Source organism: Pseudonaja textilis, chromosome 2 (assembly GCF_049901715.1).
Source record: "Pseudonaja textilis isolate UNSWEBS1 chromosome 2, rPseTex1.2, whole genome shotgun sequence".
Taxonomy (NCBI): Eukaryota; Metazoa; Chordata; class Lepidosauria; order Squamata; family Elapidae; genus Pseudonaja; species Pseudonaja textilis.
The window spans coordinates 153503996-153530335 of NC_141991.1; the positions used below are offsets into that span (position 1 = coordinate 153503996).

At 40.7% G+C, this 26340-nt stretch overlaps 1 protein-coding gene and 1 long non-coding RNA gene across 3 annotated transcripts in view; one reads left to right on the forward strand and one right to left on the reverse strand.

The window, feature by feature from the left end:
• Positions 1-6333, forward strand: part of AP1M2 (adaptor related protein complex 1 subunit mu 2) — a 91613-nt gene extending 85280 nt beyond the window's left edge. For both annotated transcript variants that reach the window (XM_026716706.2, XM_087926033.1), the window contains 5 exons: positions 1633-1704; positions 2214-2372; positions 3633-3758; positions 4141-4216; positions 5534-6333. In XM_026716706.2, coding sequence (XP_026572491.1) covers positions 1633-1704; positions 2214-2372; positions 3633-3758; positions 4141-4216; positions 5534-5556 — 456 coding nt within the window. In that variant the 3' untranslated portion in view covers positions 5557-6333. The remainder of the gene's footprint in view (positions 1-1632; positions 1705-2213; positions 2373-3632; positions 3759-4140; positions 4217-5533) is intronic.
• Positions 6334-19850: 13517 nt separating this feature from the next.
• Positions 19851-22815, reverse strand: LOC148127182 (uncharacterized). Its single transcript, XR_015742033.1, has 2 exons — positions 22695-22815; positions 19851-20171 (listed from the first exon to the last, which is right to left on the reverse strand). It is a non-coding gene; the product is annotated as an uncharacterized LOC148127182 (long non-coding RNA).
• Positions 22816-26340: the final 3525 nt, after the last annotated feature.

Sequence of the window (26340 nt, forward strand, 5' to 3'; positions counted from 1 at the left end):
GATTGTCCAACAAATATATGTTTTTGCAGAAGTTGCAGATAGCAAATATATTGCTATGCCTGCAAATTCAGCTCAGCAGATTGCAAATATTTTGCTATGCTAGCAAAATTAGCTCAGCCAGTGTTATAATATATTGTTAATTTGAGGCCTTCAATTAGGCAGAGGCCTACACTAACTTTAGGGCCTAGTTGTCCTTTTCTCACAATTCCAACACTTAACTTTAAAAGATTGTAACTAAACTACCAGAGCTTTTGCCCATGAATATATTTAATTGGAGAACGTGATTGATGATACCCAGCCTGTGAACATGCTTATTTGGAGAATCTGATTTATGAGACACCCATGAGGTGGGGGAAACAGGGTCACAGGTGACTGTAAATTATGTATGCCAGAGTTGGCTTCATACAGGACATGCCAGTATGTTGCCTCTAATAAATCCTTTGAAGTTCTTTGATGTTTGGAACATATATTGCATACCACAATAGTATCAGTCACCTGTTCCATGAGTTTGTTTCTTTTTGCTGGTTTTTTTAAGAGTAAAAAGTTTTGTATCTTTTTTTTCTATCCTTTTTTCTACCTTCTTCTGCTTGTTTTTATACCTTGTTATTTATTTTACCATTGTGTTAATTTTATTTATCCCTTTATTCCCTATATTTTTAAAAGTTTTTGAGCTCCAGTTCCCCCCATCTTATTATTTAAGATTTGCCTTATTTATTTGATTGATCTTTATTAATCCTATTCTTTCTTGATTTCTAATTTTCCACTTTTGTCCTTATTATTTGCCTATTTATTTATCTTTTATTTTCTGTCCTATATTTATTTTTATTCTCTACTGGGGTCTTCCCTCCCTGTCTATTGAAACCTCGGGCTTAATTTGTTGCCTTCATTTCCCTTGTTTGATGCTCTGGCCTCTTGTTGTTTTCTCTGCCAGCTGTCCTTTGGTGCTCTGGTCTTTTCAGCCTCCCCCCCTGCTCTGGTAAGCTCTCTCAGCCTGCTGTGGAGCTTTCTGGTGAATTCAGCTCTGCTGTCCGGTCTGCTCCACTTAGCCCTCCACTCAGTTCCTCCATCTCTTTCCCTGTTGCTCTCTGTGGTTCTCTCCGGCTCTAGCTCATGCGCTGCCCTGTGCTGCTGCTGGCTCTCTCTCTTCCCTGCTGGTCTGCTGCAGCTTTTTGCTCTGGAGCCATGTGATTCCCATTTGCTGTCCATCGTGCTGGGGATGCTGCTTCTACCAGCAAACAGGACTACCTGGATTGTCCACAACAAGCTCATCTCTCTTCTCTTTCCTTCCTCTCTGTTCTCTCTTCTCACCAGCTCGATGATCCACAGCAAATTCACCTCTCCTCCTCCCTGCTATGTTCTCTCACCATTTTATGATTTTACTTAAACATATTTCTATGCTGCTGCAATGACTTAGAAGCTCTATAAATGATTGTTATATTATGTCTAATAGAGTGTTACCCCTGCTGTTGCTACATTAAATAGAGCTGTTCAACTGTGCAGGTCTAATTAAATATAAGTCTCATCATATTTAACACAATAATCTTTGGACTATTCTACATCCTCTATTACATTGGAAGCTTTGAAATTAATGCTTCTTTTTGTTCTTTCTCTCCCCATCCCCATCCCAACAAGGTGAAACCTCTCATCTGGATTGAATCTGTCATTGAGAAGTTCTCTCACAGCCGAGTGGAGATTATGGTTAAGGTGAATTATTTTGAGCAATATCACCATTTCTCTGCAAGACCTCCAGTGTAAAAAAAAAGAAAGAAAGACTAGATCTTAATAAAATGCACACTCTTATGTTTTATTCCTGTAAATGCTCTTGATTGATCCAAATTGGCAAGCATAGAGAGAGATCCAACCTAAAAGTAGGAATAGCTTGCCTCCCAAATTGTGGGTGCTCCATCACTGCAGGTTTTCAGAAATAGACTGGACAACCATTTGACTATGGTGATGCCTCGAGCAGGGGGTTGAAGTAGAAGACTTCTGCAGCCCCTTCCAGCTCTATGATTCTAAATTCTGCAGTATGTTCTATAGCTATGGAATTTGCATAGCCTGCAGAAAAGAGTATGTCTGTCTTCATTGAATAAAAATAAATGAGTCCAAACCATCTTGAGTTTTGGATCTTTCTCTTGTGTCAGAGACTGAATTGATCAGGGAAATGTGTCTTTTTCCATATGTCATTTTTTATTCTGATTTTTTTTCTCTAAAAGGCAAAGGGCCAGTTCAAAAAACAATCAGTGGCCAATGGTGTGGAGATAAGTGTGCCTGTCCCAAGTGATGCTGACTCACCCAAATTCAAAACCAACATTGGCAATGCAAAATATCTGCCTGAAAAGAATACTGTTGTCTGGAACATAAAGTCCTTTCCAGTAAGAAAAAATAACTTTGTTTTTCTCTGATCAGCGTCCTGCATCTTTCATATCAGTAGTACATTCCAATCTGTTAGATTTTTACCAGGAACATTTGGTAAGCTATATGATTCTTTTGCTGAATTTGGAGTAGGATACTATTTTATTAGAGGGAAGTAGTGGCTCAGTGGCTAAGATGCTGAGCTTGTCAATCAGAAAGGTCAGCAGTTTGAAGTCCTAGCACCATGTAACGGAGTGAGCTCCCATTACTTGTCCCAGCTTCTGCCAACCTAGCAGTTCGAAAGCATGTAAAAATGCAAATAGAAAAATAGGGACCACTTTGATGGGAAGGTAACAGCATTTCGTGCGCCTTCAGCGTTTAGTCATGCTGGCCACATGACCATGGAGATGTCTTCGGACAGCGCTGGCTCTTTGGCTTTGTAACGGAGATGAGCACCACCCCCTAGAGCCAGAAACTACTAGTATGTATGTGCAAGGGGAACCTTTACCTTTACTATTTTATTGGAGAGCTCTTAACTGTATATTGAAGTCTCTGACAATTGTAAGAGCCACTGCTAGGTGTTATATAATTGTAAGAGCCACTGCTAGGTGTTATAATAGGTAATGAATTCCTTCCAACTAGATTATAAAGGAGCTTGGGCAGGGGTGGGATTCAAAATTTTTAACAACCGGTTCTGTGGGGGTGGGGTAGGTGGTGGGCATGGCTTGGTGGTCATGTTATTGGCTGGGCATGGCCAACTCAATATCACTCACATCAAGGCACGCATCTCCTCGCCTGGCCTCTCATGATTGTGGGGATGCTGCAACAATTGTAAGTATGAAAAATGGTCATAAGTCACTTTTTTCAATGCCATTATAACTTTGAATGGTCACTCCACACAAGCAAAGTACCAGCAAAGGAGGGGGGGGAAACTCCAGAGATGTTCCTGAGAGAGGAAGTCTAGTCCTGCCAAGAATGTAATAAGGTTTAACGTAGAGGCAGTTTCTGTAAGCAACACCAGAATGTTTCCTTCCTGCCTTCCTTACAGGGTTAGGCCTGTAATTTCTTCTACCAGTTCTCCGAACTGCTTAGAATGTTAACAACCAGTTCTAGCAAATAGGTGCGAACTGGTAGAATCCCACCCCTGAGCTTGGGCTATGATAAAAGCTGGCAATAGTGGTGGTGAAGGTTTGCCTTCTAGTTATAGAGCCAGACTGTGGAAACAATTCGCCAGGAAATCTGGATTCAGATCACCAGGAAAGACTCTTTTTTCTTTGCAGGGTGGTAAAGAATATTTGATGCGAGCCCATTTTGGGCTGCCCAGCGTTGAGAACGAGGAGCTGGAAGGTCGGCCACCCATCTCAGTCCGATTTGAAATCCCCTACTTCACAGTCTCTGGGATTCAAGTAAGCCAGATTTGATGGAGATGTGGGAATTGGGACATTTTTGACCCAGAACTATATAAGATCAGGTGGTATTGAGGAATAGAAAAGAAAGCTAGGATAACTGAAGGTTGTGAGCTGTATAGCCTGCGGATGGTTGCAGTTGAGAACAGGTCACTATTACTAGTTGCTGCAATTTTTTTCACAATTACTCAAATAACTATGCCAAATACATGGGATTATTATCATACTAAGCAGGAGAGGGAAAGATGCTTTGACCACATTATAGTCTGAAGTTAAAATTCAATGGAAGCCTTGAGATGCCATCAAATCTGAATGAATTAAAGATAGTTAATGCACTTCCCTCCTCTTTTCTCTCTCTTATCTATTATCTCAATCTGACCAGGTACGGTACATGAAGATCATTGAAAAGAGTGGGTACCAGGCTTTGCCATGGGTCCGCTATATCACCCAGAGTGGAGGTAAACTTTAAAGCCCATAAAGAACCTGGATTTATATATAGTTACTGACCCCATTCACCCAGCATACTAAATTTAGTATTAAGCACAGTTGTAACATTAACATTTAAATATGCTTCAGACACCAAGAAAATCACCGTTTGCATGACTTACCTAATCTTTCTGATAGCTATCTGAACAATCTTTGCCAACCAACACTTCCTGGTTTGGTTTTGTGCAAAAATCAATATTTAAAAAAATCCCATGCATGTGGGAGTTAATCTGCATGCCATGAAAGAGAACTAATATTTTCCCTAACCCTTTTGTTTATGAAATAATCCTCTGTACTCATAGGAGACACAAATCCAGAACAAATGAAGTGTTCTGCTTTATAGAAATTCCTACACTCACTATCATTTTCCTGAAGGAGGAATGACAAATTTTATCTACCAAGTAGCAATTAATCTAAATTCAGACATAAGATCAATTCAGTAAATATCTTTAAAGTTATTTTCTCCTACCATATCCATTTGTTTTTCTAGAATATGTGTGATTATTTGGCAGAGCTCTAGATTGGAATTTCAAATGTATGGTATCTTATCATATAAGAGACTCTTAAAATAAGAAAATACAATTGTTGCATCTATGCTATCCCCCTTTGGTAGGCCAAATTTGCAGTGTATAAGAAATATCATTACTTATTAGTTCTGATGCCTATGTAGTTTTCCTGGCATCAGAATTGGTATTCAGTGCTGGAGAGTATGAATTGGTGCTAGTATACTCTTTTGCTTGGAGGTTTCCCAGGAATATCTAATAGGCTCTTGCTGAATTAGATAGCCCTTTGTTCCTTCTTATGTTAACTTCTCCTTGATGAGGCTTGTAGCAAGCATTTGATCAAAGTAAAAATTTCTGGGAAAATTGCTGTATCTTGCTATAAGAACATGCTGTTTACAGCCTAATTTTGTCCAAATGTTTCTTCATTTGGACAAAAAAGGTTTTACATAATTCCATAGTGTGTATGCAGTAGTACTTTCACATCCAATATAATGTCCATCATGTTGATCACGTTTGCCTTGATCTAGAGGAAAATTTCCAGATGTTGACTTTAAATAAAACTGTATATTTTCCTGGGGTAATTGTGAGGTTGCCAGATATATAGATAATAATAGTCCTACTCCACAGGGAAAAATTGAGACTTAGTAAGTTTTAAAATTTTTCTATACATAAAAAATTTCATTTTCAGAAAATGTTGCAAGTTCACCTTTGAAAGAGATTCTTGCAGTCAAGGAGATTCTTTGCTACATGGGAACTTAAGTTTAATTTATTTGTTTTTTTTCCCAGATTATCAACTTCGGGCACATTAATTGTATGATTCCACAGAATGGAATGAGAATGAAGAGGTCTGAATGACTTTCAAGAATGAAGAGGTCTGAATGACTTTTAATCCAGGCTCTGTCTGGATCTGATCTTGTATATTTATGTCCTGGCAAAGTGCTGCTTTGGTCCTCATTCCATCCAACCACAGCTTGGGTTGGTAGTTGTTGGACAATTACACCTAAGGTTGATCTGGGTGGGAGAGAATCATAGCCTATTCTTATTCTTCTTGTTGCCTATAATAGCATATATACTGCTTCCTAGCTTGAGTAGAAAAGCCCTCTCTGTTATACTGTGCCTTGCAAGGCTTTTTGGTGAAAAAGCTTTGATGAGTAAAGCCTTTATTCAGAATTTCTCTTTTAGAGAATTCCTGTGACAAAAGAGCAGGTGGGAATTGATCTTGTCTTACTAGTGCCTGAATAGAATTCAGTTCATCCTAAAATGTAAATAAGTTTCTTCAGAGGGAGATTTGTATGCAGGAAGAATGCAATGACAGAAAGAAGAATGTACAATTTTATGGAATCAAGAGCTGCAGTTTTGGATTGAACTCTCAATTTGTACATGAATTTTCTGAAAAATTATGGGACATTCTTAATCTCTGTTCCTTTTTTTGTAAAATAAGAATAGTAGCTGCCTATTTCTTGTTATAAAGACTTAGAAATGTTATTAGAAATGTTGTTAGAAATGTTAGAAATGACTTAATAGTTTTCTTGTTCTTAAAGTATGACAAACTCTAAATGGACAGAAATAAATCTTTTTCAGTAAAATTAGTATTATATTGTGATATTATATTCATCCTTATTTCCTTTTTGTTCCCAACAGATCAGTCTTGCATTTTACTTTTACTCCAGTGTTGAACCCCTGGATTGAGTTTAGAGTTACAGATATGAAATATTTGGGGGAACATGGGCAAAAGCCAGGGCAGCTAACAGTGCTCTCAAGACTCCTGTTGGATTGGAATGGCATCTAAATACTAGCAACAAACAATTATTTGCCTGACCTTATTGAGGCAAAATATGTCAGCTCTGGAAGTTGCTTCCTGGGCAATGTTTTGTTTATCTTACTCCCCTTCAAAGGATGATAAAAACTAGGAACACTGTAGGCAGTTCTGTATGCAAGCAAAAGGTAATAGAAATGATAGAACAAAAAAGTACTTTTTTTGCATTTGTCAATTATTTTTATTTCTCTTCTCCCAACAGCCTTCTTCCTTGGGAGTGATTGGGTTTTGTAATTTCAAACACAATAATTGGAACTGCAGGATAAGCAGATAATGATATTATGATGGTCCTCAACCTTTTATTATTATCGTTGTCATTTGACTATCTATTATCCTACAAATGAATGTATATATAGGCAGATATATATAGTATGTAATTTCTCTTTTACAGAATGATAGAATTAGAAGGGACTTAATCCAATTCATAGCTCAATACAAGATTCATTAAACCTTGCCTGAGAGCATGTTGAAAACCTCCAGTGAAGGGGAAGAAATTACTTCAGGCAGTAATTTATTCTAACAATTGGCAGTTCTTACTGCCAAGTTCTTCCTAATATCTGATTGGTATCTACATCCTTACGTTAGTTCTAATCCTACTCTTAGAGCAAGTGAGAATCTAAGCCCCCTACAGCGTGATAGTCTTCAGATATTTGAAAACCTGCCTTATTTCAATCTTCTTCTAACTGTTCCTCATAGAATTTGCTTTCCAGTCCTTTCATCATCATGGTAGCCCTTCTTTGAACTTGCTCTAGTTTATTAATATCTTACAAGTTACAAGCTTAGCTAAGTTGTTTAATGTTAAAACAAAGCCTACATAAAAGATTTTCCAAAAAAGGATTTGTTACTCTGCAATTTAAAATATAATTGCACTTGTTTTATAAAGCAAAATAGAATACTTGCTTGGTGGATATACCTTTTTCTTAATCTATTGAGAAACTAATTATAGGCTAATACTTATTACTCTGGCTGAAGAGATTTGTTTTGAGCGTTAACACTAAATGGAGGTCCCAATTCTTTTGTTCTGTTGGGAGAAATATCCATCTAGTTCAGTTCAAGCCAGGAGAAAGGCATGGAGACAAAATGGAGGCTGGAGGCTGATTGGAAAAAGGGTTCATTTATCGATCAGCAGAACTACATGTTTGTAGTTCTGCAGCTGATCACATGGAGTTGAGAGTGGAGGGTATTTATACCTTCTGTTGGGCTTTGCACTTGAACATGTATTCTATTGGCTATTGTCAGACTCCCAGGGGGCCATGGTACAAGTCCTAGGAGTTTGTCTGAACAAAGTTTGGTTGAAGTTTCTGAAGGTGATGCAATGAAGGGGCATTGGGCAATTCCTATTGTGGCTGAGGTCTAATCCAGTGGTCACCAACCAGTGGGCCGGGGACCACTAGTGGTCTGTAAGAAAATTTTGCAGAGAAATGTCACCCCCCCAAAGCACCCCCCAGAGTAATTAATCCAGGCTGCGTGGGAACACAAAGCTTGTGTTGCTTGCATTGCGAACACCACGAGGTAGTGAGGGGAGGTGGGAAAGGGTGGAGAGGGGGAACTTGCCCCACTCACCCCACACACCTCACCTGGCCACTGGGCTGCTTCTTTCTGCTTCTTTCTTCTGCTTTTGGTTGCACGCAAGGAAAGCACCAAAAGCCTTTCTTTCTCTCCCCCAAACTCTCAGAAATGAGTCTCAGAAATGAGCAAGGCATCCTGCTCCAAGAGGCTGTGCTGGTGCAACAAGTCTCACAAAGACTCATTTCTGGCGGAGTTTGGGGGAGAGAACGAAAGACTTCTATTTGGGTAGGATTCAAATTTCTTAACAACTGGTTCTGTGGGCATGGCCTAATTCGTGAGTATGGCTTGGTGGTCATGTGACTGGCTGGGCATGACTTGTATGTAAATATTTTAAATATTTTTGTAAATATTGATTTTTTTATTAAAAAAGAGCAACTTTTACCCAAAATCGGGCAAAGCAGGCAGGCAGATTGAGTTGCTCACAGAATCACAGATCCATTCAGAGATCTATTTCTGCCATCGGCTACCTGAGTCTGTCACATAAAATTTGCTTGCAAGCAAACTCACAAAATTAACTCACAATACACCATGTATGTAAATATTGATTTTTTAATTAAAAAAGAGCAACTTTTATCCAAAATCAGGCAAAACAGGCAGGCAGATTGAGTTGCTCACAGAATCACAGATTCCTTCAGAGATCTACCTTTCTGCAATCTATTTCCTGAGTCTGCACTGAAAAATAGAAGCTTCGGTCCTAAGGAAGGTTCAGCTCTGCTTTTAGATTAGCTATAAAGCAAGAAATCCAACCATTTCCTGCTTTCTAGCTAATCAAAATCTCCCAGCACAGCAGAACAGCTGATAGTCAGAAACAAAAAAGGAAAAATAGCAACTTAGCAGGCAAGTTTGATGGTGCACATGCAGGTAAGGAGTGAGTGGGCGGGGTGAGCCAGTGGCGTGGTTTGCCTGTTCTCCAGCATGTAAAATCCCACCCCTGGTGAGAGTGCATTTTGTGTGCACGTGTAGACTATTTCCTAAACACCTCAGCTGCGCCGCCCGGACAGCTGACAAGCACTGTGTGGGGATTCACAGCATTTGAAAATCCTCTTCTTTCCTGCTTTTTCAACCTCAGCTGTGCCATGAAAAGCAGCTGAGGTTGAAAAAGCAGGAAATAAAGGATAGTCAAGAGCCCAGGTGGGCAGCTGGGCCAAACAGAGCAGCAGATACCGAACTGGTTCTTCAGAGCTGCCGGTTTTATAGAACCCACCACTGCTTCTGCTGTTTCTGCTGCTTTCCTTGCATGAATCTCTCTCTCCCTCCCACTGAGAACAGAGCTGGAGACGGTATCCTGCGATCCCAAATAAAGAATGATCAATCAGTAGGAAAATGGGGAGGGGAATTTTCCTGCAGACATTTTGGGGGATTTTCCCAGGGTCTCTGGTCTGCGGGATTTAAAATTATGAGTTTGGTAGTTCCTGAGGTCCAAAAGGTTGGTGGCCCCTGGTCTAATCCTACCTTTGTTGGATCTTGGGTGGGGGTATTTGCTTATGTATAGAGCTAGCTATCTCTTTATCTCTTAAGTGCTGATAACTTCTGTGGGCTATTAAGAAAGGTGGGGGCTGCTTTCAAAGAGCATGTTTCTCCATTTCTTATCCAGGGAAATATAATATTCTGCCTTTTTAATATTGTCACAATATTTCTTCTAGGAGAGGGATGGGTGCTAACTATCTACAATCCTTTTTTGCCAAAATATGTGGGTGACACACACATTTTTCTGGCAAAAGATTAAAATTGATCAGACTGTAGATGCAAAGGGGAAGGCATTGGTAGAAGTATCAGAAAAGGATTCCAACAGTTGCTTCTAAAAGGAGAGCTTTCAACCCATGAAGGTCTAGCAGCCAGGGCAAAAGTTCTGGAAAGAAATTTACAGTATCCAATTTTCTATGCCAATTATTTTCAGATGTTTCATGCCACTTCCTGTGAGCTTTCAGTCAGGTTTAAAGCAAACACAAGGCCCAAAATTCTATACAGCCATGATTTTGCTTTAAATAACTACAGGCTGCCCATTTTCAAGTGTCACTTCCTTGAGCCTGCCTTAGCTCTTAGTTTAGTGCATCCACTTTTTAAGGCCAAATTGAGGTTAGTGTGCAATCCAAGCTATTAATATTTTTAATCTATGTACAAATAGCCTCATACTAATGAGACCACCAGTGCAACATATCCTGATTCACTGGGCAGCTGGGCAGCATCATTTGAGAGTCACAATCAGGGCTTGGGATTTGGAGATCTCTTTTCTGCTATGTCTTCAGTGAGGGAATTGCCTGAGGAGCATGCCCCCTTCCGCATGGAATTGGCAGGGAGATGGTTGCTTGGGCCTTAGTGCCACAGAGCAAAAACCAACCTAGGAGAAGCTTTGGGTGAAGGTGGGTGAGGGGGATAACCTCAATCTGATTCCGAATGCGCTCTCTCTCTCTCTCTCTCTCTCCCTCCCTCCTTCCCTCTCCCCGATTTGGAGCTCACCATACATTGGGGGCAGCAAAAAGCTGGGAGCATCGTGTGAGGCCACTGCTGGAGCAGCAGTACTTTCGGGTGCTGTGCTCACCACCACTCGTCAGCTGGCTGCTCAATAGCTGATTGTCTGTGGATCAAGCCTCTGGTCAGTAGGAAAGGCTACTGCTGCTGTTTCAAGATGTCCAGGATGTCCGGGCTGCACTGACCACTTGGATGGATGAGACAGGACTGCTGTTGCTGCTGATGGTGCGAGGAGTCAGAACATGGCTCCAGAAGGGGGAGGGAGTTTTGTGGTTGTTAGAAACTGCAGGGCAAGAAGGCAGGGAGTGGGCTTCAATTTTTTTTAGCAAGGGGCTCTATGCCCTAATGACTGCCTGGGTGGGCATGGTTGGGTGGTCATGTGAATGGGTGGGAGTGGTGTTGAGTTGGCCATACCTAGTCACATGACCCCTAGCCATGCCTTCCCAGGTTTTGTTGCTCCTGGTGTTTTCTGTAGGAAATCGGTCTCTCTCTCAAACTTCAGTTCCTGAATCATTTTTGCCTTCTATTTTTTCCCATTCTGCTTTTTTTCCAGGAATAAGCTGGAGGGAGGGAGGAAAAAAGAAAAGAGGGAGGGAGGGGAAGAGAGAGAAAGAGGAAGGGAGGGAGGAGGAAGGGAGGGAGGAAGGAAGGAAGGTCAAATTGGGTTGTTGACAATTAAATGGCCATTGTGTCTTTAATCCTGGGTTTATAATTTGCAACCAGCCAGTCTTGGAAAAGATTAAGAAACTGACTTTGGAGTGATTTATGAACTACAAACAGAAGAGAAAAGGAAATAGAAATGGCCACCCTTTATTTCTGGAGTAACCCAGAAGAAAATCCCAGAAAATGCTAGAAAATAACATTATTGGCTGCTTCCAATTTAATTTTCCTTTTTTTAGTGAAACTAAAGCTTTTCTCCCAAAAAAATATTTTTTTAAAAAAAGCAGGAAGAAAGGAAAAAAGAGTACTTGGAGCAAAAAAGTATAACTGATTTAATTAGAAGATGTATCAATCAAGTCATTAAAAGAGAGAACAGAAGTGAGGGAAAATGAGATTTCATATGCATCTCTATGGTTCACTTAGTTGACTGAGCAAGTCACTTTCAAAAAAAGCAATCCACACACATCTCCAATGAATGCCCCCCTCCCCCTTGGAGTCATAGGATGCCCTCCTCCAAATCAGGAGGGGGGAGGCTGAGAGCAATGAGATGGGAAAGCTAAGGAGGCTAAAGGAAGAAAGACTCTGGAATTTTCTTTGCGGGCAGCTCAGCACCAGCCACAGTCCCCTTCGTGTCGATTCAGCCAGGAGTGGGATTTGAGCCCAGCAGTCTCTTAGCTAGGGGATCACCTGAATGCCTGCAAGCCCCAGCATATTGAGTGACTCGGTGTGTGTGGGGCCAGACAGCAAGAGGGTGTGGTGCAGAGGTGGTATTCAATGGGTTTGCACCAGTTCGGGCAAACCGGTAGCAATGATTTGCATGGGTCACCAAACTGGGGGTGACCCCTGGCTGGCCATGCCCCCAGCCTAGTCGCCCAGTCACTCACCTGCCCCGGTTGCTCTCCTAGCTTTCCCTACCATGTGGCGGCTGTGACACAGCTTGGGTGGATGTCCCGTGGCTGCTGCATATGTGCAGCAGCCCTGTGACATCCACCCGCCTGCTCACCCTCCTGGAGCATGCTTTCTTCCTTCTTCCAGCGGACGCGCCTCTTCCTGGTCAGCCAGCAGGTGGTCACATGTCCAGCCACCCCTTTTTCAGTGCAAGAAGTCTCCCCCAACTGGACGGTTGCTCTCTTCCTTCTCTGTCTGTTTGTTCTGTATGGCCAAGGAGGAAAGAGTAGTCGGCCAGTTGGGGCAGGCTTCTTGTACTGCGAAAGAGGCAGCTGTAGACTGAAAAAGAGTCACCTCCAGGTGCCTCTTTTGCAGTGCAAGAAGCCTGCCCCAACCGGCCAACTAGTCTCCTCCTCCTCGGCCATACAGAACAAACAGAGAAGGAGGGGAGCAGCTGGCCGGTTGCACTGCAAAGGGGGCAGCTGGAGGTGATTCTTTTTCAGTCTCCAGCCACCACTTTCTGAGTGCTACACCACTCCATTTGGACTTGCTTGAGCAAGTCCCTCTGGTGCAGCGGGCTCAATGGGGTGGACCTGCATGGCCGGTGCCTAGAATGCAGCTGCAGCGGTGCTTTGGAGAAGTGGAGCAAGGCTTCTGCAAAAAGCCTATAGCCACCACATCTTTTTTTCCAGTGTGGGTGGAAGGTTTCAGGCAGTTCGGAAAGCTGCCTAGCCTAGAGCTGCTGGCGTGGGTGGGTGTGTGAGGCTGCAGCACATGCCTCGCTTGAATTTCCCAGCCCCAAAAGTGGGACGGGAGGAAGTCCCGCCCGCAGCCCCTTTGTTGGACTGGGAAGCCTCGCCTGCCAGCTTTTTGGGATAATGCAGGACCAGAGACTTGCTGGAAAGAATCTCATAATGAACGATGCTTCTGGGAGCTTGGAAACACGTGTGTGTGTGTGTGTGTGTGTGTGTGTGTGTGTGTGTGTGTGTGTGTGTTTGTTTCAGGTGGGTCTCCTCTCCTAGCTTTAGAAGGAGAGAGGGAAGGAGGAATGGAAGGGATAGAAAGAGAAAGGGAGGGAAAGGGAGAGGGGGAAACAGAAAGAGGGGAAAGGAGAGAGAGAGAGAAAAGGAGAGAGGGAAAGAAAGAAAAAGAAAGAAAATAAGAAAGAAAGAGAAAAAAAGAAAGAGGGAGCAAGAGGGGGAAGAGAGAGAGGGAAAGAGAGAAAGGGAGAGAGAGAGAAAAGACAGAAAAGAAATAAAAAAGAGAGGAAGAAAAGGGATAAACAAAGACAGGATGGAAGGAAGGGAGAGAAAGAAAGGAAGAGGGGGGAGGAGAAAGTGAATGAGATATATAGCTGAATGGATGGATAGATAGATACATGGAAGGAGGGAGGGAGGGAGAGAGAAAAAAAGGAGAGGAAGGAAGGACCCAAACCCTGGCTTCAGAAGACTCTTTGAAACAGCACACAACAATCTAGGACTGGAAGGGATCTCAGAGGTCATCTTCTAGTCCAAGGGTCTTCAAACTTGACAGCTTTAAGACTTGTGGACTTCAACTCCCAGAATTCCTGAGCTAACATGATTGGAGGAGGAATTCTGGGAGTTGAAGTCCACAAGTCTTAAAGCTGTTGAGTTTGAAGACCCCTGTTCTAGCAGGAGATCCTTAAAGAATCATAGAATAACAGTTAGAAAGAACCTTGGAGGCCATCTAGTCCAACCCCCTGCTCCAGCAGGAGACCTTATATCATCTGGAATCTGGATTATTTTGGTGCCTCTAACACAGAGGAAAATTGGCAGAGGAGTTTACTAGGACAAGGCTGCCATGCAGAGGAAGGCAGAGATAGTCCTTCACTTATGACCATAATTGAGCCCAAAATTTTGGTTGCTAAGCAAGAGCATTGTTAAGTGAGTTTCATTATATTTTACTCAATCCATGATATCTCCTGGGTCTAACAGTAATGTGCAGACTAGGGAAATAAATCTGAAGGTGTGTGTAATGTTCTAATGTACAGAAGTTATAGTTAAATGTGTGGCAGAAATTGGACTATGGGTGTGTTTTTCCAAACACACTGAGGTTGAATGTGTATAGTTTTAGAAGAGCTTTGTATGTGTGTGTGTGCATACACATACATATATAGTAGATAATGTATCTTTTTGTGTGCCTTTACACACACTATACTATGTGATATATATGTACGCATATGGTATATATACATAGGATTAAATAGTGTATTTTGGATGTTCAGTAATAGTAAATAGAGAGGGAAATTGTATTTCTTTGAGGCCAGGCAAGGCACCCCTTGACATGAGCGACATCAAGTTGGCCACACCCACCCAGTCACATGATCACCAAGGACGCCCACCCAATCACATGACCACCAAGCCATACCCACCAAATAAGCCACGCCCACAGAACTGGTAATATTTTTTTTTGAATCCCACCACTGGTGTGGTGCCTAGCCTATACAGCGCACTGGAGGCTGAAGCTCCCAGCACTAAATTTGCAAGGGACTTTTATGTTCCTTATGATCTTTCTCTCTCCTTCCCTCCCTCCCTCCCCCCCTCCAAAATATTGGACAAATCCCCCTCCCAGCAGATGTTAAAGGTTAAAGTCCAAGGTGTTCAGAACTTGCTGTGCTAACCACTCCCAAATGCCATCCCTCCATGAATCCATTTAACTAATTACAACATAAATGAGGCAAGAAAGAAAACCTTACAGTGAATTTCCTCCCTCCCCCCCATAGTCTTTCCAGCTGTCTTCTGGGGATTGAAAAGAAAAGTCTGCTTGGTGGTGTTAGGCTTGGCTTGGCAATAAGACCAGTCAGTCAGGCTTGGAAAGATCTGTTTCTTTCTGGTTGATGTGATGACTTTCTAGTGCAGGAGTCCTCAAACTTTTTAAACAGGGAGCCAATTTATGGTCCGTCCGACTGTTAAGGGGCCATACTATAGTTTGAAAAGTCATGAATGAATTCCTATGCACACTGCACATATCTTATGTCAACTAATAATGCTTCCCTGACCTGTTCCCGAGTTGCCCTGGGCAGGGGGATGGGAAATCACATCTCACAGCTGCACCAAGGAATTTAATCCTCAGTAATAAGATGCATTCTGGCTGTGCAAGTCAAGGCCATCCCTAGCAATGCCTGGAGGAAGCGACTTCTACAACACATGAAATTACCTTGCTGGGGAATGTAACTGGGTGACAAACTTTGTGGGGTGGGGGAAACAGGGTCAGAGGGAAGGTGTGAAGGGGGTGAAATAAGAGTTTATTTATTTATTTATTTGTCAATCGTTTACAAGATACAGGTATAAGAATAAACATAGTTTTGAATACATGAGATGGATACTTATAAGAAAAATAAAAAGAAACAATAGGACAGGGATGGTAGGCATGATTGGTGCGCTTATGCACGCCCCCCACAGGCCTCTTAGGAAGGGGGTGAGATCAATAGTAGACAGTCTAAGGTTAAAGTTTTGGGGGTTTGGGGAAGAAACCACAGAGTCAGGTAGAATATTCCAAACATTGACCACTCTGTTGCTGAAGTCGTATTTCCTGCAATCAAGTTTGGTGCGATTAACCTTGAGTTTGTATCTATTGTTTGCTCTTATATTGTTATGGTTGAAGCTGAAGTATTCATTGACAGGTAGAACATTGCAATGTACGATTTTATATACTTTATTTAGATCGGACCGAAGGCGGCGCAGTTCTAGATTTTCTAGGTCTAGAGTTTCAAGTCTGGTGGCATAAGGTATTCTGCAATGAGTTGGCTTTACCTAGGTACTGCTGACATGGTCTTCCTAATAAAATACTGGATTTTTATTGCCAGATGACTTGAGACTCTTAATTACATTAGGGCACTTGTTGGAACCCTGACATCTTATTTGTAGTGCAAAAAATTTGAAATAATAATACAATATATAAAATGAGGAACAATTTTAACCAACATGAACTAATTAGCATGGGAAGTGTGGGCCTGCTTTTGGCTGATGAGATAGTCAATATTCAGTTCCATAAAGTGGGGAGCTGGAAAGGGGGGGGGGGAAGAGAGGATTGCAAAATAAAACAATAATGCCAATACTTCAAACAGCTGTCAGCAACCTCTCCCAAGGAGATTCCCCACAGCATTTACGTGCCCTGCCCTCCCTTCTTCCTAAGAGCTTTCGCAGTCCTCGTTGGCCAAAGAAAGGCATCTAGGAAACATAGCACAGTCCCACCAGCTCGGCTTCCTGAAGTGCTCGAATTCCTTCTCCAGCATTTGGGGCAGGCTTTGGCTCTTTGGCAGTAGCATCCTCTTTGGGACAGAGAGCAATAGATACAATGTTAGGAGCAGAAAAAGCAAGCAACCCGGCTTCCGGCTTGAGTTTCTTCACTGTCAGACCGAAACCATGATTGTGCGCAATTTCAATCCATGCTCGCCACCGGAGCACCCCGAACCGGCTGGTATTGAGGCTAAGCCACCCCATAGAGGTGGTGAAGAGGGGGGAGATGGCCAGCAGGGTTGAGGAGAGCCGCATCTCTCCTCCTCAGCTGGCCATTACTCCCTTTCCTGAAGGCGATTGCAGCGGTGGTCAGAAATGGCCACCACAAAGAAGAACTCGACTGGAAAAGAATGTGCAGGAGTAAGATAAGAAGAGAAAGTCTTGGTTGACCGGGTTAAACTGCAAAAGCAACAACGCAAGGTACCCTGTAATTTAAACTATAAAAAAAAAATAACATTGTTCCCAAAGAAGATTTTGAAGCAGCAGAGAGAGGAAAGGGAAAGGATTTGTTTTTGTTTTTTTTCTCTTCCCTTCCATATACTGATAGCTAAGAGACTTAAGCAAGAAATTGAAACAAAATCCACTTTGACATCAACAGGCATTTAAGATGAAAATAAAATGTCAAAGGAATAATAAAGATTTCTGGATACTTAAAAGCTTTTAAAAGCAGGAAAGGGGAGAAAAAGAATAAAAGGGCAGGATCTGGAAAAATGGAGGAGATTGCCTGGAACTAAAACCTCAACAAGATTCCTAAAAGATACATTTTAACTGAAACTTGGCAACAAAATAGTAGAACCCCAGGAAGAGAAAGTGGAAAAAAGAAGTAAGAAGAAAGAGCTTGGGATTATTTGGATTACTTGGTGATCTCTGGATTTTTGATTATTGCATTTAAATGACTAAAATCAATCGGGTGGTTGTTTAAAAGTGTTTAAAATGGCACCACTTTTAGAAGAACTGAAAATGGAACTTAAAAAGTACAAAGAAGATGCACAAGAAGGGAGAGGTTCTTTTGGCTTCGTATTTCAACTCTTAGAAATGGAGATCTGGAACTATGAGAAACAACAAGAAACGCTTACAGAACAAGAAGATTGGGACAAAGAAGAAGCCATCTTTAATGATCAAGTAACTTTATGTGGCAGGGGAAGGAAAGGGAGGAAAGAGAATGAAAAGTTTAAGATTTGAAAAAACAACCAAAAAAAAAGAATAGTTTGTGTTGAGGTAATTCCCTGTTAGGAGAATGAGTGCATACAGGGAGACGTATTTTAGAGTAGTATTTGAATAATACACACACAACACACAGATACACTGTACAGAAAATTTGGGTTTTTACTTCCAGAAAGTTTAAGAAAAGTTCAAAATAGGCAGTCCAAAGTCATTCACAGGTAAGATCAGTCAGTTTTTAGTCCAGGGATAATCCAATATCAAATTCCAGTGTCAAAAACAGTTCAGTATCAGACTTACATCAAATCCAGGAATAGCAGTCAATTAGAAGAAAAATGGAGGAATGGCAATACTCTCCAACAGAAGGAAACAGAGACTCACTCATACTCTCTTCTGAGACTAAGACTAAACAACCCAGGTTTCTGGCTCCATCTTATGGCCATTTGAGAAACCACACCCAATTACACTTTTAGGATTCTCTTAAAGAGACAGTATTAAAATGTCTATCCTGGTTTATATATTGTCCAACCCAAATAGCTGTTAGGTGACTTATATTCCAAACAGTTTGAAAAATAAGTATAATATTAGAAAGCAACAGAAGAGGGGATTACAGAAGAGAGAATTAGAAGTAGAGAGACAAGGGGGTTAAAAGGGGAGGGAGAAGAAGAGAGGGAAGAAGGAAAGGAAAAGAAGGACAGAAACAAGATATAGAGAAACAGGGCAAAGGTATAAGAATTGAAAGTATAAGCCTGTTGAGAGATAATGGGTGAAAACTTAATTGTAAAAGTGTGGTGGTCTCTCATGGAAAAGATGAGACACAAGCGAGTGTTCTCGGGATGAGAGCCCAGAGCAAATTCCAGTGCTCCCTTTTATTGAGATTTTAGCATAGCAAGTGTGGATTACAATAATTAGATATAGTACAGACTTGTTTACAGTTGTCTGAGCTGCTTGATTGTTTCTAGTGTTTGTTCTTAATTTCCTTACACTATCTCAGTGACCTTTAAGCAAGCATGTATGTATAAGGTCTTAGACTAATCATTACCCAATACCCAAGTCAAAGTTTATTCCCACATCTCCCTTGTTTTAATTTTTTGATGATCGCGGATGCCTCGGTAGCTTTTCGCCATCTGCAACAGCAGTTCTCCTTCCGTAGGCTTCACCCGACACATTCCTAAAAGTCCAGGGAGACATTGGATACAACAGCATACACAAAGAGAAAATATAATAAGCAATATCACTCCAACAATTAGGTGACGAATCCATGAACCATCTGGCAACCAGGACCAAAGTGCAGACCACACGTCCAGTCCCTCACCCTCCGATTGTAATGGATTCTCCTTCAAGGTTTGTTCCATATGCTGTATAGTAGCTGTAATGTTTGGAGAATAATCAGAGATATACATGCAACAATGTGTATGAACCACAGCGCAAACTCCCCCTTGCGCAGCCAAAATAGTGTCCACCGCATATCTGGTTTGCAGGACAAAGTCAAGAATTTTGCCTTGCTCTTCTTCAAGCAGCCTTAGCGTTTTAATGGTGTCTTTAAACATAGTAACTGTCCAATTGTTTAAACGATGTAAATCTCTATAGTTCATCATGACTCCTAAAGGGGGAATAACTCCCCTTGATATTTGTGTCCAGTAGTCATGGGTCAAAACAGAGTTTACTTCCGTTGCAGAATGCGCATTGCGGATATGAGCAGTCCCCAAAGATTTTAAAATGACATGAGATGGGATTAGCTTCCCAAAGGTGCAGACCCCTTTCCATCGTGCTGGCATGTGATCATAGGCCATCCGTCCACACAGCAACCATAGATTTGCTCCCAGGAGATGACCAACCTTATTTGGCTCAGCATAGATTAGTTTTGCAAAGGACTCCATTAACATAGCCAAATAAGTGGACGATGGTGCATTATTCCCATTTGCACATTGAAGCAGCTGGTTTTCTTTCGTGGTGGGACAGCATGTGGCAGGAATATATGGACACCCATTTTCATCGATCAAAGATATGATATCAAAATAAGAAATGTTGTGTACAAAGTAAGTAAGATTTTTTGTTTTCATGTCACCCGAATAAACCTGACTTCCATTGCCAATAATAATTGTTTTGGATGGATATGTTCCCAAGTAAGTCATATTCTCTACCGTCTCATTGTGGGTCCAGCAGATACCCGCTACTCTTGGATCCGGCTTCCAAGGTGTAAGGTATTTATGTTACTTGTAGTCCAACTGCTAGACCACGTCCCCGAACAACCATAGCATTGTTCCTTATACCAGTCGCCTTCGGCCAGAGGTACTGCAACCATTGGAAGCCCTGATGTTTTGTGAGTTGGCATGTGCATACATACCCAACAATCAGTTTTATTATGAAGGTTTGCTAGCTTCTCCATGTCCTGGATCAACGTGTTTCTTTTCCATTCCCCCAAATCCACCCCCTTGCCCCTTTGGCTGATGATAAGGATGCACACAACGAGCAGGAACCCAAACAACTGTCCCCTCATCTTCAATGGCAGCGTATCCTTGGCCCCAAGTTATCAGCGGGACAGGTCCTCTCCACGTTGGATCTGGCAGTCTCCTATACCAAACTTTCGGTCTTGGCGTACCTGCAGAAGGGGAAGCAAAATGCCTACTGGCTGCCATAGCAGCAGGAGATCCTATTATGTTTAGAAAATTTAAAGTGTATAAGGTAATATTAAGAATGTTTTGTATGTAAGGCAAACCATATCCATCCACTTCCCCCATTTTTGTTTTTATATGAAGGAGTGTTATACGGACTAGAAGTTGGCTCAATGTGGCCTAATTGTAGCTGCTCAGCTACCAATTGATGTAAAGCTACAAGTTTTTCCTGTGGAAGTGGCCATTGGTCAATCCAAACTGGCTGAGAGGTTAACAGTTGTAACTTTTCCATTATCCAATAACAATTTTTGTGTGGAACTGTGACAGCAAATCTCTACCCCACAAGTTTATGTGAAGGGGCAACACAAGAGGTTGAATCCTTGCGGTCTCGCCAGTTGCTCTATGCAATGCCGTCAACCAATGTACACTACTTCTTGCAAACTGCATACCACCTACGCCATGAACAGCTGGAGAGTCCTCAAGTGCCCATTAATTTGGCCATTCCTTTTGGCGTATCACAGAGACATCTGCTCCAGAATCTATAAGGCCAGAAAATGATTTTCCTTGAATTTCAATTGACATTTTTGGTTGGTCTGTAGTCAAATTTTTTGTCAGTGCTAGCAATTCTGCAGCAACTGGAGAACTGGCCATTTCAGTGGACCCAAAACCGCCAGTTCGTGGGATCCCAATTAAAGGATTCATAGGAATGTATGGAAGCAATAATAACTGGACAATAGATTCACCGGCCATTAATGATGCAGGAGTATCAGTGTACAATTGTATCTTAATAACCCCTTTATAATCTTGATCAATAACCCCTGGAATAACAAAGAACCCTTTTTTTGATGCAGAAGACCTGGGAAGTACCAATCCCACTGTTTTTTCTGGCAGTGGCCCATGCAAATGAGTGTCCTCAATGTACACTTGATTAGGAAAAGTCACATCAATCGAGTGCAACATTTTTAAACACAAACCTGCATTCCCAGTAGTTGCAGGCGATGCCTTTGTTAACAGCCTTGGGAGCAGGGCTAGCTGCATGCCCCAAATTTAGTTTCCTGAATTTTGGTTCTGATCAGAGCGACATTGATTTGCCCAATGAAACCCTTTTTTGCATTTCAGACAGACCGACTTCGGGCGGATGTCCTTATTTTTGTTTTTGTTAAATGCCATTCCCCACCACCACCACCAGGGGCTCAGCACTGGGCTTTAAAATGGCCAGGCTTCCCACAATTAAAACAGTTCCCTGTAGGTTTCATCCCTCTTTGTAATGCCATAGCCAAAGTCTCCATGTTGTAAGCCTGAGAACCCACCACTGCACATGCCTTTAACAGATCAGCCAGAGTAACCTCACCTCTAGACACCAAAGGCTGTAAGATACGCTTGCAGTCAGCGTTTGCATTTTCGACTGCCAATCTCAGCAAAAGTTCCTTTGCTGCTTCCTCATTAGAAATCTGCCGGGTAATAGCCAATTGTAGTCTTTCCACAAAATCGTTATAAGACTCAGATGCTGTTTGCTTAATTTGAGAAAAAGACTGTGCCGGGGTTCCCACATCCTGGATGCGGGACAACACCCCAAGGACAGCCGCCATAACTACGGGATCAGGCAAATTAGTAGCTTGATCAGCAGTGGATTCAAACAAGCCTGCCCCATAGATTTGGTCTGGCGTATACAGCCCCCCCGAATTTCGTCCCCTAGTGATAGCTTCCCTTTGGTACTCTGAATCAAAAACCACATACTGAGTAGAACTCAATATCATTCTCATTAAATCTTCCAGTCATTAGGAATCATGCGTGAGGTAGCCAAACTTGTCAGAAGACCCTTTGTAAAAGGACTTTGAATACCATAATCTTTAACAGCTTTCTTGATTTCCCTAAGTACTGCCAACGGAATCGGGACCCATTCCGCCTGCATGTTGCCTTGAGCATCCACTTGCCTATTAACTGGAAACAAATTCATCTGGGGAATCTCATCAGGTTCTAATTTCCCCTCATTGAAAGCTTGATGCATCATTGCTTGAACCTTTCCCATTTGTGGCTGCGGTTTCTCATCCACAGGCGTAGGCGCTGTTGGGGGTGAGAAAACATACTCCAGCTTTGGAGTTGGAGGGTGCAACACAACTCCTTTATAAGGAGGAAGTTCTGCTAAAGGTTTTAAAAGAGGTTTTTGCTGGGTCTCTAAAGCAGTCATAACAACCTTCCAATATGTCAAAATTTCAGCTGTTGCCTGTGCTTCCTCATGAAGGATAGTTCCAATTTTCCTCCACATGTCTAACTTTAAAGAGCCCTTCTCTGAGTACTAGGGGCATTGCCGCCAGATCTCTTGCAGCAGCTTTTTCACATTACCTCTTGAAAGAACTATATACTCCCCTCCAGAAGGTTTAAAGAGAAAGAAATTTGTCCTGACTAACTTCAGCAGCTCACTAACATGACGTTCCTGTGGCTGAGAAAGTTTTTCCCCCATGTTCCCTGAAAAATCCTATTGTCCAGCAATAGTTAAGTACGTACTTTACCTATTCCAGGTGAGGAAACACAGAGGTCCAGACACGTACCACCTGCAGTGGATCACGTCGGGGTCACCACTTGTGGTGGTCTCTCATGGAAAAGATGAGACACAAGCGAGTGTTCTCGGGATGAGAGCACAGAGCAAATTCCAGTGCTCCCTTTTATTGAGTTTTTTAGCATAGCAAGTATAGTCACATTGTGGATTACAATAATTAGATATAGTATAGACTTGTTTACAGTTGTCTGAGCTGCTTGATTGTTTCTAGTGTTTGTTCTTAATTTCCTTACACTATCTCAGTGACCTTTAAGCAAGCATGTATGTATAAGGTCTTAGACTAATCATTTCCCAATACCCAAGTCAAAGTTTATTCCCACAATTTCATTACTGTACTTTGTTATCTAACCATTGATAAAAAAGATCCCAAATTTTATAAAATTTATTATCCTCTTATTCTCTAATTTCAAATGTCAATCTACTCATTTCAGCACATTCCAATATTTTCTTAATTATTTCCTCCTGTGATGGTATCTTCTCATTTTTCCAGTTTTTAGCAAATACAATCCTAGCCGCTGTTAATACATTTACAATCAGGTATTTCAAGTCTTTGCTGTATATTTCAGGTAAAATTCCCAATTAAAATATCTCTAGTTTCAAGTCTATATGTTTCTTTGTCATTTTCTCCAACCACATGTGGATTTTAGTCCAGTATTTTTTGGCATCTGCACGTCCACCACATGTGGTAATATGAGCCAGGTGTCTGATGACATTTCCAACATTTTTCGGATTTATTCTTGAACATTTTTGCTATTCTGGTCGGAGGAAAATGCCACCTGTAAAACATCTTATACAAATTTTCTTTATATGCTGTTGACATTGTCATTTTATAATTTTGAGTCCACAATTTTTGCCATTTCTCTAAATCAATCCCATATCCAAAATTCTTCCCCCAAGCAATCATTGTTTCTTCTTCTAGTTTAGTTTCCAATAAATAACCATATAATTTTTTAATCACCTTTTCATCAGTACCTGTCAAAATCTTATCTAAGTCAGTCAATTTATCATAAAAACCTTCTGTTTTAGAATCTTTATCATACCTTCAATGTATTTGTCCATATGAAAACTAATTCATCTTCATACCTTGTTCCTCTAGTTTTTGCATAGATTTAAGTTCACCCTTTTCATTCAGTATTTCACCATATCTAACTGTTTGTTCCTTTTTGTATATTATAGGCTATGAAAATGCTTCAAGAGTCGATAACCATCCCGGTGGAATTTTATAAAACATTACAAGAATCGTTGAGCACTCCACTGTTAGAAGTTATGAATGAAGCCATGTTAAATAAGAGAATACCCAAAACATGGTCAGAAGCTTATATTATACTTATTCCAAAAGAAGGGGCCGATCCATCACAAATTAAGAACTATAGAACTATTTCTTTACTGAATGCAGATTATAAAATTTTTGCTTCCATCTTGGCAGAAAGGCTCAAAAGATACCTAAATAACTTTATTCATCCTGACCAGAATAGATTCCTGCCAAAGAGACAAATTAGGGATAATATGAGGGTAATTCTGGACACCTTGGAATATTATGAGGCGCATCCTGAAAAACAAATGGCTTTGATATTCTTAGATGCCCAAAAGGCATTTGATAATGTGAACTGGAGATTCATGTTTTTTTTTTTTAAACAAGTTTTATTGATTTTTCAAGACAAACAAAACATATATAACCTCCTTTCCAAGAACTACCCATAAACTTCAACAAGACAAACAAAGCATTATTCTTTAAAACATGGTTCCACATTATCACACTTGAAGCAAAACATTGGAGAAAAAAAAAAAACCTCCTTAGTTATCATTTATACATATCTTTTCCCAATTTCTCTCCCTTTAATTTCATTTCTCCAAGATTTTATTAATTTAGAATCAAACATAATCCACACACTAAACATAAAACATAAAACTTCTTTGAAAAGTGACTTGGCCCCAGGTTACATCTTTTTTGACAGACCTAAATCAAATTCATGCCCACCTTATATACCCTTCATATCTTATTAACCATTTTGTATTTTCTATATAACTTCTCCCATCTTTTCACTCTCTTAATTATATTTTATTTATTTCATCTTATTTCAAAGTCATTATACTTATGTCTTTTGTCCGTTCTTTAGTAAACATCTATGTATCTCTTCCCTTTAACCAAAAAATTTCCCCTGTAATCGCTTTTGAAGTATGCGCCTTCTCCTAAAATAAAACTTAAAATAATACATAATTTCCATTCTGATTCTGCTTAGTACCTTCTACATATTAAATCTTAAAATGAAAGAATAACAAACTTATAGTATAATTAAATATATAATTTCTATTCTAATTCTAGTTCTAATAAGTACATTGTTTTAGAATAGAAAAAATAAAATACTAAAGTTATAATAATATTAAAACACTAACAAATTAAACTTTAACTAAGCATTAATTATTTAACAGATCTCCTAATATTTAATCAAATATCAACATCCATCATTATTAAACATTAATATTTCATTAAATATTCCAATAAACTGTTCCAAATACAAATACTACAATACTATCTTATGCACTCTTGCAGAATCTTCTTTAATTATAAGCTATCTATCATCCTTCATCTCTAAAGAAAAAACTTTTTTAAAAAATCTTGTCCTAACCCGTGGCTTTTTTTTTCTTTTTCCCTCCCTTTCTTCTCCAATCTGGTCTTTTTGCCCCCTCCTCTCCTCTCCCCCTTTTTAAGTTTCCCTCTCTGTTGTAATTCTATTTTCAGTTGCTTTCTAACATTGTACCTTCTTTTCATCCTATTTTTCTTTTTCTTGGTTGTTTTATTAAATCTTAAATTCTCCTTTTCCCTTCCTTCCTTCCCATTTTCTTTCTTAATCAAACTTTTTAGTCCATTAAAGATGGCTTCTTCCTTTTCTTCTTCTTCTTCTCCTTCTCCTTTCTCCAGTGTTTGCTGGTACGTAGAAACCGCCATTTCTAAAAAGTGGAAGGCAGCTCCCAAAGAATCCTTGCCACTTTGTTGTCTTTCTTTTAATTTTTCATATTCCATTTTCAGTTCATCAACCGGTGGTACCATTATAAGTTTTTTTTTAATAAAAAACAACAACAACCCAGATGGTTTCAATCTTGAAGTAATTTCCAAATGTCAGAGTTATCAAACAATCCAAACAAGCAAAACTTTTTTCCTCTTCTTCTCTTTACAGTTTTTTCTCCAGAGGCAAAATCCCAGATATATTTTAAAAGCCGTATTTCCATTAATTAATGGTCTTGAAATCTTCAAGGCGTCTCCTCCAGCAAAGTTTAGAAAAAAAAATTTATTTTTTTTTAGTCCTCCCCTTCCCGCTTATAACAAAGAGCTTATTTTTACCTTTAGAGAGCAGGTTTTTCTGTGCTCCTTTGCTTTCTCCGTAGGGAGGGGTAGTGAGCTTTCCTTCAGCACTTTCGCCGATGTTACAAATTCTTTTGGAAACAAATGTATCAATCCAAAGTCAGGTTTCCAGGGTGTTTTAAAAGTAACATCATGTCCTGGTTTAGCCAAGAAAACTTCTCCTTCTAAGTCTTCCTCCTGCACAAACTTGTCCGGTTGAAGAATCCTTCATGGCTGCCGAGACAGCCGCTCATCCGTC